The 12325-nt window shown below is 34.6% G+C and overlaps 1 protein-coding gene across 1 annotated transcript in view; it reads left to right on the plus strand.

Annotated features, from left to right (window-relative positions):
• Positions 1–4433: 4433 nt before the first annotated feature.
• LOC124354309 (tuberin-like) overlaps positions 4434–12325 on the plus strand; it is a 20264-nt gene continuing 12372 nt past the window's right edge. The window contains exons 1-5 of the mRNA XM_046804664.1: positions 4434–4523; positions 5003–5136; positions 6876–7011; positions 9516–9702; positions 10999–11188. Coding sequence (XP_046660620.1) covers positions 5020–5136; positions 6876–7011; positions 9516–9702; positions 10999–11188 — 630 coding nt within the window. The 5' untranslated portion in view covers positions 4434–4523; positions 5003–5019. The remainder of the gene's footprint in view (positions 4524–5002; positions 5137–6875; positions 7012–9515; positions 9703–10998; positions 11189–12325) is intronic.

Consider the following 12325-nt stretch of genomic DNA (forward strand, 5'->3'; position numbering starts at 1 on the left):
TGTTATAGGTATTTTGGTACTGTTCAGCACTCTGTGGAGTTAGGTTAGGTTATAACATAGGCCTAATAGTTTATGTACCCAAATAGTTTGACCCAAATACTGAATACAAATATAACCGTGTACAACATTCTTGACGTTCTTCACTGTCTGAATATTGTTGTAGTTCGCCAAAGTCCCGTTAGAGTTCAGAAGCTTCTTGGTTGTTTATCTATCGACGGGTAGAGCATAGAATTGGCGTGCATAGAAGGGTTAATTTTCTTCAGGCATATGTTGGAAGTTATAGGCAATAGGCCTACCATTTTTTTGAGAATTTTAAAACCTATTAGCTTAGGGCTTAATAACTTCTCACAGACTAAACAAATTTTGTATATATTTGTAGATCAAACCAAGAACTGGAAAGAACAGGAACCTGACAATTTTGGAACAAGTGATGTAAATGAACCAGACTCGGATATTTCATCTAATGAAGATCACAGTGATCCAGCTTCATATGCTAACCTCAAGCTCTCTCCTGAAGACATAAATGTGGCTCTAAATTTGGAAAATCAAGACTTATCATCAATAGAATTTCCTTCAACGGGTGGAAGAAAATTTTAATCCTCTGTGGAAAAATTGTATATTGCCCAATAACAGTGTGAAACCTAGGAAGTGGCTAGTGTACAGTAAAAAAAGGACGCTGTATTTTGTTTGCCTTGCACACTATTTGCACTTCCAACTGAACGGTCTGTATGGGGAACAACCGGCTACAGAGGGTGGACAGAGCATAGAGGAGAAAGAGATTTTTTACTCCACGAGACTTCCAAAAATCATATATCTGCAAAGGTTGCCAGAATTCAATGGATCTCACAAAAGAGAATAGATTCGAGCCTTGCTCAACAATGTAACAGAGCAGTTGACCAAAACCGAGAAGTCCTGTCAGTTGTCATTAATTGTTGTAGTTACTTGAGTGAGGAAATGATTGCCTTTCGCAAAAAACGATGTTTTAGAAGGAAAGCTGTTAGGGTTATTTAGACTTATAGGAAAATATAGCCCAGATGCGAGAGTTTACCTTGAAAAAATTGATAGAGCAAGGGCTGAGAATGTAAGACTGGGATCTAATTTCTTGAGTTACAGGAATATTTTTGATCTTATCAATACAATGAGTGACGTGGTAGTTAATAAAATTGTAACAAGTGTGAATTTAACCAACATTTATTCGATTATACTAGACTCTACCCAGGATGTAAGTAAAAAAGAATGTACCACTATCATAGTTCGCTACATTGAGCACATGGATGATACACAACAAACTACAATATCAAACGTAAAACCAAAAGAGCGCTTGGTCAAGGTTTTTACAAGTGGGGATACATCCGGGGAAATGTTGTTTAGAGAGCTAAAGAAATGCTTAACAGCCCTAAACCTTGATCCCAAAGGTATAGTGGGCCAGAGTATGGACGGTGCAGGGAACATGAGAGGGCAGTTCAAAGGTCTCAAATCACTAGTCACAAAAGAAAACCCTAAAGCTTTTTATGTATGGTGCTGCTCTCACAGGTTCGCCCTTGTTGTAGAGCAGTCCCTTGATATATGCTGTCAAATGAGGAATTTGTTTTCATTCTTGGAAGATTTGTATGTTTTCATGTCAGGCCACAGGAGACACCACCTTTTGCTCGAAAATCTAGAAAAGGGGGAAAAAAGAAGCAAGAGACGCTTAAAAAGAGTACAGACTACTCGTTGGTCGAGTAAAACTGACGCCCTTCAAACCATTGTGAGTTGTTTTGAAACAATAAGAGATACATTGCAAGATTTGTCGACTGACAAGAATTCTGACAACAACACCAAAGCCAAAGCAATAGGCCTCCTAAAGCAAATGACAGATTTTGAAAATATAAGCACAATATACATAGCATCTTCTTTGTTCAAAATATTGTCTCCCATAACAATTTGTTTTCAGTCACCTACCATTGATTACAGTATAGTCCCAAAAGTTATTAAAGAAACACAGGAAAAACTGGCGTTCATGCGCCAAGATTCGGCGTGGGAAAAGATTGAAAGTGGCATGACTTCCTTTGCTGAAGAACACAACATTTTCTTTACCCACCAGACAACGAATCAGAAAAAGGAAAAGATTCATGGACGAGTTGGCAATTGAGGAATGCATAGAAGACCCTATTAAGAAAGTAAAGGTTGATATTTATTTCAACGTTCTAGACTCTCTCTACAACCAGCTAAATGGCAGATTTCCAGAAAGTTCTCTGGCTATGGTGTCGCAGATGGGATATTTTTCTCATGATGGAATTTTGAAGATGGTAGATGATAAGAAAAAAGGCCTAAAATGTAATCCATCTTCAATTGAGAATCTTTGTGAATACTACAATCTAGACAAGGAATTAATTGTAGATGAACTAGACATCTTCATTGATGTTTACAAAGCTACTCACTTGGACATAGATATTTCTGATGCCATGTCTGAGAAGAAGAAATCAGAGAGAACCAGTACTGCTAACCCCGAGGATAGTTTAAGTTCTGACCATGATGAAGATGAAGAACAGGAAGACGTTACAGTGACTGACAAGTTCAGAAAAAGAAAAATGTTGACGACTGGGTGAAAAGAGGATTTATTAGACCATACAGGTGCCTATTGAATCTATCAGGATTCCCTCATCTCAGTATACTTTATAGGATACTGTTGTCTCTGCCAGTCACAAGTTGTTCTGCTGAGAGAACTATGAGTCGGTTGAAGATAGTTAAGAATCGTCTAAGAAGCACCATGGGGGATAGTTGGCTTTCAAGCTTGCTCATTCTTTCTTGCGAGAAAGAAATTCTAAAACAGATCTCAAATGAAGAAATCATCAACAGGTTTGCACTTTCAAGTGTGCAAAGAAAAAAACTTCTTTTTGTCAAAAATTTAAGAAAAGTATCAAATGAAGCCAATTTCAACCTTTCAAATTTACACCCTATTTACCACACAGTAATCAAGTAACTATTGTAATGTTTTATTACTTTTTTCTTTTTTGTAAAAGTTGTTATTGTTATTGGTATTAGTAGATAGAATTTACAAAATGTACTTGTTCAGATGATATCTTTATTCCAAAAATCAAACCATTTAATGATACATTTTGTTAGATTTTTGTTATTTACTCTTGTAATGTAAAAGTAAATACAACCTACAACACAACATCAGTAACAACCTGTTCCAATTTATAATAATTTAGAATACCTAAACTTGCCAACATTATATATTAATTTACAGCTTATATTTATTCCATTCACTTGTGAAAACTCTGGTTATTGTTAAACATGATGCCTCCACCATAATAGAAACAAAATTAAATTAATACATTTATTAAACTTTTTAATACATGCCGTTTTATGAAATAAAATTTACAACACTATTTGGATTATAATATGTTGTACTATTTGGATTTTATTGTATGATCAGCTGTAAATTGTATCTCATTGTTTTCATGACAGCAACATACTAGACTAGTGACTATAATTGCTATTGGAACTACAGTATAATTACTTATAAATAAAAGTGTTTAAAATGACATATACATTGAAGATTGAAGTGCTATTATTTCATTGCCTTAACCTTTGATAACCTTAACCTTCAGTTCTTCAATTCTTTTTCAATCCTTTTTTGGTCTTTTGGCTGGAATCTAACTTTTTATAAACGTTCCAAAATTGTATGAATGTTTACCAAAGTTGCTATGCAATATTCTTTTGCAATAAAGAATTATCAATGATATTATTATTCAACTTTTTATAAGTAACCTTAACATTTAAAAGGCAAAGCCTCCCTTACTGACCTTTTAATATCCCCCCCCCCCCCACCCCCCCCCCCCCCCACCCCCCCCCCCCCCCACCCCCCCCCCCCCCCACCCCCCCCCCCCCCCACCCCCCCCCCCCCCCACCCCCCCAAGTGCATTTGCATTTAATGGGGAATACTTTGAAGATGAAAAATTTGATGTAGATCAGAATTAAATAATAAATGTTTTATAGAAACAGTCTCATTCTTTATTGAACAACCCTCGTATTTGGTAGCTGCTTCGTTGTCAGCTGACAGGTTCTCCTCAGCAACCGTGAGCTGTCTAATTCCATGCTTTTTCTTCCAACATTCCAAAACACCACAGCTAGCTATAAATGAAGGATCACCATCCATATTGTTTTAGTTGAAGGGCCTTTTCTTTTACCAAAGGACCATAAGTAGGGATTTCTTTCTGTCTCTGTTGAGTGAACCACAAGAATAAGGCCTCATCATGTTTTTTTTTTCATGTCACCAAAGTTATCATTCTTCCACTTGTATATGACTAAGCCCATTATTCATGCACAAAGATATTAGTATAAGCTCATTATTTCTGGAACATTGTTAACGTTAATGAATGGTTATCTTGCTACTTAGGTACTAAGATTTATGTTAATATTTTTATATAATTTATGGTAATGAAGTTTTCTTCTTGTAGGTGTGGATCGCCTGGAACACTCTCTGTGCTCGTGCTGGTGCCAAGGTTGGGCTGAAATATACATTCGTAGGCCTACAGGTACAGGACACTATTTTATATATCACATCCAGCCAAATCTTTAAGTTCGGATTAAATCTTTTTATGCCTGTACATTCAATAGGCAATAGTTCAAACATGAATATGGATAATTTTGACATTTTAAATAATAGACATTCTGGATCCTATATATATATATATATATATATATATATATATATATATTATATCAAATTATGTAGAAGGTAGAGGATTTGACATAGTTCTTCAAATATAGCTATTTCTTTGAATCTATGCAAATCATCTGTGCATTGGCATTGGAAATGTAATTCATTCAAACCAGAAGTGCTTATACCACCTTCAAAGCTTATGAAATTGCATGTGAAGCCGTGGGTAACTACTAGTTTCTTTATAGAACTGCATAAAGGAAGTCTAGCAATTAAAATGAGTATATCTTGATGAAACCTTATCTTCGAAATACCTGACTTGCTACTGTTTAGTTTTTATGTTATTTTTAACAGGTGATGTGTCTTGGACAATGCGGCTACAGAATGACCCACATTCGCAGGAGCTGCTTCCACTCAGTGACATTAACTCGTTGTTCATACCAACTTCGACAGCTCGCAATTCTGTCTTGTCTGACAGTGAGGGTGAGGTGAGTTTTTGGCAGGGAATGATCAATACGAGTTTGTTCCTGTAAAACAAAAATATTAGAACATTCATATAAGTTATCAATTAGTTCTGTGTATAGCCATATCAACCAGTCATCCACAGTATCACCATTACAACCATTACTGTAGGACACAACTTGTACATTCGTACTAGACTGAATATTGTTCAGACTACTGACTTTTTGGGTCAACCAAAGTAATTTTAAATGAGTTGGGAAAAATGTAAATTATTAAAAATGATATAATAACATTTTTACTGTTTAAGAAATATTTCAGTTTGTTGTGGTACAATACATAGAATTATCAGTTCAGTTTAGTGCTCATTGTTGATGCAAGGTTTGGTTTTAGAACTATGTTTTGGCAGAAAATTGGTATCATTAACATCATACATTTGCAAAGTGTTGCATTCTTTATATACAATATTATACCATGACCCTAAGGATCTGTTGTGACACAACTCTGAAATCTAGACAGCCCAGGTCATCTTGAAGCTTTTCATAATCCCAAGATATTTCTCCCATCAGTAGGTTTAAGAAATGCCCTGTGAAGGTGTTTCAACCTTGTCAGGGCAATCGGTTCACAGTCACAAATGACGTGCATCACAGTCTCCTTGAACTCCTCGTATGAGATAAATTGGATAAGGACATTGGTATGGGATCTATGACAGCTTTTGCTTGTCTCAGACCTGGGAGGCTTTTTAAAACATAGAAGCTTCTGCAGTCACCCATTATTTCTGTCACATCATATTTAACCTTAGGTCTTAGCCAAGTCACAAAAAGATTCCAGGCCTACAAGATGCCCCATAGTTCCGCTCTCTATCTGTTGTCTCATTCTCCGTAACCTCCTTATGTATTTTCACTCACAGCAGAATAAATAATAGTAGACTATTATACAAAGGAGCCCAACCAACTTAGATACAAAGGTACAGCTGCTGAGAGGCCTCAGTGCAGCTTGCCTGTCTGATTGGATGTAGACCTGCTGCTTTGTGTAGGCATGCCCTTCGCCATTCACTCATTTTAATATTGTTCTTTTTCTCATGAGATGAGAATAGTATCTGGTCTGTAACACCAGTAAACTTTCCTATTATATTACACACTTTTTTAGGGATTAATAAGTTGCTGTTCTATTTCATGTGTATCTGCACTTGTTTTTCATAGCTTGTTATCATGTTTTAACATGAATTCCTTGCTTTTTATGACATAAAAATAATTATTTTCATACAATTTTGTTATTACTGGGAATTATGTTACGATTAATTTATGTTTCATTTAGGTTAGTTTTAAAATTACGATAAAGTATGTATTTGAATATGTTTTGGTTTTTTATTAGTTTTATATTGTAACTAATCAAAACAAGATACAATACCATCTTGAGTTATAGCTTAGCTTAGGTTAAATTCATCAAGTTAAGGGTTAAGAATATGGACATTAATGTAATACAAATCAGTTGTATATATTTATTTGAAATCTGTATAATTTCAATTCATATTTTGTGATTTATATGGAACAATACAATTATTCAAATCTATAAAATAGGCTCATTATGACTCAATCTTAACCTTATTTTATACATAGTTTTTATTGATATAATACATAATGGTATTATGCCCAATTCCAATTCCAATTGGTATGATGTCCTTATTCTGTTTTCCTGTTATATATGATAATCTTAAAGCTAAACATAGATTTATTTTCCTTTCTCAATATTGAAATTTTGTGAATAGGCAAAAGCTCCAGTTTCTAGCGTAACTGAACGGGTTGTATCAGACCCTGTCAGCATACCCGGCTCTCCAGTGCGGCCCAGTCCGTCGCGCCACAGCAGCCGCGACAGTGTGGACACGCTGGGAGACGACGACCTGGGTCAGTCATCATGCTTATTACTATAAGTCAACCAATTATTACTCTCCACCCTTGTAAAATGTACAGAAGAAAATCATTGTGATGGTTCAAAAATTGAATTAGTGGGAAAGTCTCTTTTAGTACTAATCGAGTGCAAAAATTTAATGCAAATGTTTCCATTAGGTCTATGTTCAAGTAAGCATTGGCCATGTCCAAATGGACAGTCCAGTTATGAGTTTTAGTATAGTTGTGATTAACAAGATAAATTTGTTTTTTCCATGGCTTGGAATTTTCTTTATAGTTTTTACCAAGAAACAAAAGTTTTTTTAATAAAAAAAATATAAAATGTCATATATGTAATTTTTATTGTATAATACTGATCTTACCATGAAATAACTTAATATTTAGAATAAAATAATCATGTGTTTACAATGTTACAAATTGAACAAATGTGTGTAACATACCTTATCTTCCTAAATGTTCTTGTCTATAAGTTATATAATAATTAATTTAAATATTTTATTAAATGCAATTGAAATTGTGGTAAAAGACTAATGGATTGTTCAATAGTGATAAGTTTCAGATGAACAGTAAGTAATTTTTTATAACTCCAGGAAAGAATTTTTATTTCTATTTTCAATTTTAAACATTTTAAAAAGTTTAATAAATTATAATTTGTACATCAAAGTTTAGCTTAGTTTTACTACAATGACAGTAGTAATTCAATCAATCAAGTTGTAGCCCACATCATCTCTTGGATGCAGAGTCATTGTTACAGTGTATAGTGCTGTTGGAAACCAGAAAAGAGGAAAATGGTAAGTGAAAAGATAGATAAGCAGGCAACAATATGATTTCACTTGTTTAGTCAAAATGATGACAGGAGGGCCATCATCATAAATAAGCTGCCGGTTCTCATACCTCAGATTGTTTGGAGTCCTAAAAGACCCAATTTTATTTTTACAAGAATGTAGTGTCTTCATCTTGGTCTTATTCCAAATTGTGTTTTTTTTTAGAGTGTCAGTTTTATTCTTATTAGAAATACCAGACACCCTGTAGACAGGAGAATACTAACAATGCCAACCTCCTCCAACTGCTTGCCCCTTCAGCCCCACATGCTGTAAACAGCTGGAAAATGTAGTGTACCCTTTCCTGTCAAAATAACTGAAACCATAACCAGAGTCCACCACAACCTCTCTAGGGAGTATTCAGTAAATTATGCAAAGAGGTAAAAACTTCTTCATAACACAATTACATTTAAAAATATTCAAATTTTGATTTTGTAATGAGATACAAATAAAGTAATTGAAAATTGTCAAACCAAGTAACCAAACATTGTCCCCGAACTACCTCGACTTTCCAGAACTTTGTGGTGGAACAGTAGAGAAATATAGGTATGTTAAGAAACAATATTTTTCATATTTACTCATACATTTGTCCATAGCTATTATACTGGTGCTTCAATCTAGTATCACCTAACTGAAAAATATGTGACCTATTCATAATCATATTTACTCAACTGTTTCATTATTTTTGCCTCACCTAACTCTTAATAGCCCCAAAATTAACTAATTGGTTTATTCATACTCGAGTTAATGGATTCTTTACGCAGAGTACGATTTAACGGGATATTTTTTTCTATATGTGGATTTGATTATCAGGTGATGTGATTATTGTTTATCCCCTAGAGGATTAATTTCTAGTTAGTTTAAACCTGCCAGTAGAATCTGCACAGGGTAAATCAAAATATCAGTGTGTCACTTACATCTGTTCTACTCAAAGGATTTCTAGGAGAGTGGCACATAACTACCACAGATGTCGAGATATTGGGGTACAAAGGACTGGTCGATAGATCTAGTTAACTGCGGAGAATGACTGTCGGAGTAAGTGGTACTCCCTTATTGTTAAAGGCTTTTTAAAGCTAAATATGAGGTAGTATGGCTTCCCCTACCCACTTTGACTGGAAGAGACTGAAACATAGCTAGCCTTCCCTTCTTCCAAGGTGACAAGACCGAGATAGTGGCCATTATCCCTCCTCATGGGATCTCAACAAGAAGCAGCTCCTACTCCTAACTTTACCCATCCTGAATATTCTGCTATTCCAGAAGCAGTGGGAAGGTCCTTTTAGGATCAAGTAAAATTTCCTCATCTTCTTATTCTAAGTAAACAGGAAACAGACCCCTCTTTGTTTGGTATTTGTTTTAGGATTGTGATTTGTTTGCCCCTGGAATAATAAAAGTTTGGTCTGTTGTTGCTGGTTGGCTATAGTTTGAAAACTTCTGTTTTTGTTCTACAATTGTTAGTTCTTCATTTGATATTAATACAAAACAACTAATCTAATTTGGAATGAATTTATGTATTGATTACTTGCCTTTTGTCTTTAAAAAATATGTATGGAGGACTATTTCAGCTAATTTATATCAATACGCTGTATTATGTTTATAAAAATTACTACAGTGTGGTTCAGATCACACAAAGTAATTAATGTAGCTATTATTTGATCTCCAATGAGACTGATTTATGTTCAGATACCGGAAGCGGCAGATCCAGGAACCCTGTCAGAAGGTCTAACTCCAGCCCAGAAATGAGTGCTAGCTGGAAGAACCCCTTTATGTCCAGCGGAACTCAGGGCACTGAGGAATCGAGCAGTAACCGAGATCAGGCCTCTGCCAGCAGTGAGAGCAAGAAAAAACAAAACTACACAAAAGATCTTAGGCAAGGCTCTGTAGTTTCTTAAGTCAGCAAAGTTTACTGCATTACAATTTTGGTTGGTATGAATGATAACATCTATGGTACAGAAAGTTAAACTCCAAATGACTTGATAAAAAATTCTGTACAATTCTTTGTATGATCCAATGCAAGGCTTTTATATGTAAAAGAATGAATGTTTGTGTGTTTGTCCTTAATGGAATCGCAAAATATTAGACAGACCATTATGAAAATGTGTATGTATACATATTTTTCCACGGAGAAGGTTTATAAGCTATGCCCATTGATGTAACTCACCACCAAGCGGCGCTGCAAAAGATAAAAGGTTTCAAAGCACCTGCACACTATAAACTGCAATTACAAGACAGTTACGTATATTACATAGCCAAACACTATTTGAAGGCGCTAAGTTATTATGTATATTTATCTTTATGATACATTTCTGATTGAACTTAAAGTTTGAGTGTTAGACCACTTTATAATAAAGTACATGTACATGCATGATGGCTATAAACATAAACATATTTTCTTGATCGTGGCAACAAGGCAAACTCTACATCGGCGTTGTAAATATAATTCAATTAAACCAGAAGTTCACATACACTGGCAAAGCTTACGAAAAGCGTGCAAAGCCGTGGGAAACAGCTAGTTAAGTATATTTTTTAAAAGTAGTCTTCAGTTCACTCTGATTTTTAAGATAACTTGCAGCAACAGTTTTACAGTAAAATTATACCTACTAAGAACAACTAAAACAATTATTATAATCTTATTTCCAAAAGTATTAATTCTACAGCAGGGACCTTCAGAGAGTGCAGTTAAGGGAGGAGCCTATTTGTCTCGTGACCTTGGAGCACCCAACAAAGATTGAGCTAACTAATTCATTACGTTTGTTTGAGGTTTGTACAGTACAACACTGTGACAACCATCTGTGTTGGCCGCAGCGTGCCTTGCCAAGCGGCAGTTTACGTGATATGTCAACTGCACTCTTTTGTGGCCTCTACTGTAGTGGAAATTAAACACAGACTAATCGGACTTCTGGATTATTTTGTAAAATAAATTAAGTTGTATGTTCAGATTTAATTCTTAAATTGACATAGATTCTCATTATATTTAGTAATAACTTGTAATGTTGTTACATGCTCTGAATTTGTTGTAAAATAAATAACTTATTAATTGGTATAAAAAAACAATACTAAACCAATGTGTAATTAGATTTTGGTACTTTCAAATCCATTTGTTTACTACATTTAGTAAGTTCCACTAGTGACTAGAGATTATTGACATATTTTTTGTTGACTTCAGAGTAAATTGTGAAGCCATACCTGAGGAGATGGGGACAACCCCGCCTACTGCTGATTTGACTTTGCCAGTTCCCCCCACTCCAAGCCCAGCCCCCACTCCAGCTACTCTCTCCCCTCCCCCTGCTGCTGGTTCTGACCGCAAGATGTCGGCTCCTGCTGCAGTGACAGAATGGCCTTCATCTGATAAACAGGTTTTGTTAATAATTCATTTAAATCTGTTTAATCCTCCAGTTGCATGTTTTCATCTTCATATTGTTTCTTGATAATTTATAATTTTTATAAACAGAGTTAGTTATATTAAGGACTTAAGAGTTGGTTGAAGTGAAACAACCCTGGGATTTCTTCATAGGAATAATGTTGTCTCATGTTTTCTTTTTGCCCGTATTTTCATTGTGGTATTATGGGAGATATCTAATTTAAAGATCTTATCACTATGCATCCAAACACTTTTTAGTTTTCATTGTTAAGTGTATACTATTTTAATATTTAAATCATAAAGTACAAAAAGTGTTGACTTTTTCTGAATAACCAATAAAAATATAGGAAAAGTTTGGATGCGTACTAGTCATATCTTTAAAGTGATACCTCTCTGATAGTTCTGTGACTAAAAATAAAGTTGTAAACATGCATGAGGTTTAACATTGTTCTGATGAGGCTAAAATCAAGATGCTGCCACTTCAGCCAGTCCTTAGCGGAACTTTTGGTATTGTAAATAGAAGGTCTACTCAAGATTTACATATTGTCAGTTTTGTTGTTGCTCAATGCTTTTATTGTTATGCTAAGTCTAGCTGAACCAGTGGCTTCATCCACCGTATTGTACATCCTAATGATATTTTACATGTGAAAGTGCCTTTGTTTGTTTGTTTTGCTTTCACATGTAAACTGTTCAACCGATTGCCTGTCAAATGTAATCAATTTTCTATGTAAACATTGTTTTATGACAACACAACCATATGTTTTGTTAATTTAATACGATTACATTTATAAGTAAACTCTAAGGAGAAACCATTAGTTTTTAGATTTCAGCTATTAGGTAAGTACTCATTTACCTTAAAAAACTGCCCTAAAACATAAGATGGTCAGAATTTGACTCCAAAGACTCGCTTTGAAGCAGTCAGCAAGAACTATGCTAGATGAAAGTTCACTGGACTATGCTTTTGAATTAATGTACTAATTCCAGCCCTAAACGGTAAAACCTTTAAAATATTTTTCAGTTTAAAAAGAAACAAACACGTAAATAGTGTCATTGTTATTGTAAATTTAAATTTACATTTTTAGCAAATATTAAGTAATATATATGAAGGACAAAGTTACTATATATGTATAAT

Source organism: Homalodisca vitripennis, chromosome 2 (genome assembly GCF_021130785.1).
Source record: "Homalodisca vitripennis isolate AUS2020 chromosome 2, UT_GWSS_2.1, whole genome shotgun sequence".
In the NCBI taxonomy this organism is placed as follows: Eukaryota; Metazoa; Arthropoda; class Insecta; order Hemiptera; family Cicadellidae; genus Homalodisca; species Homalodisca vitripennis.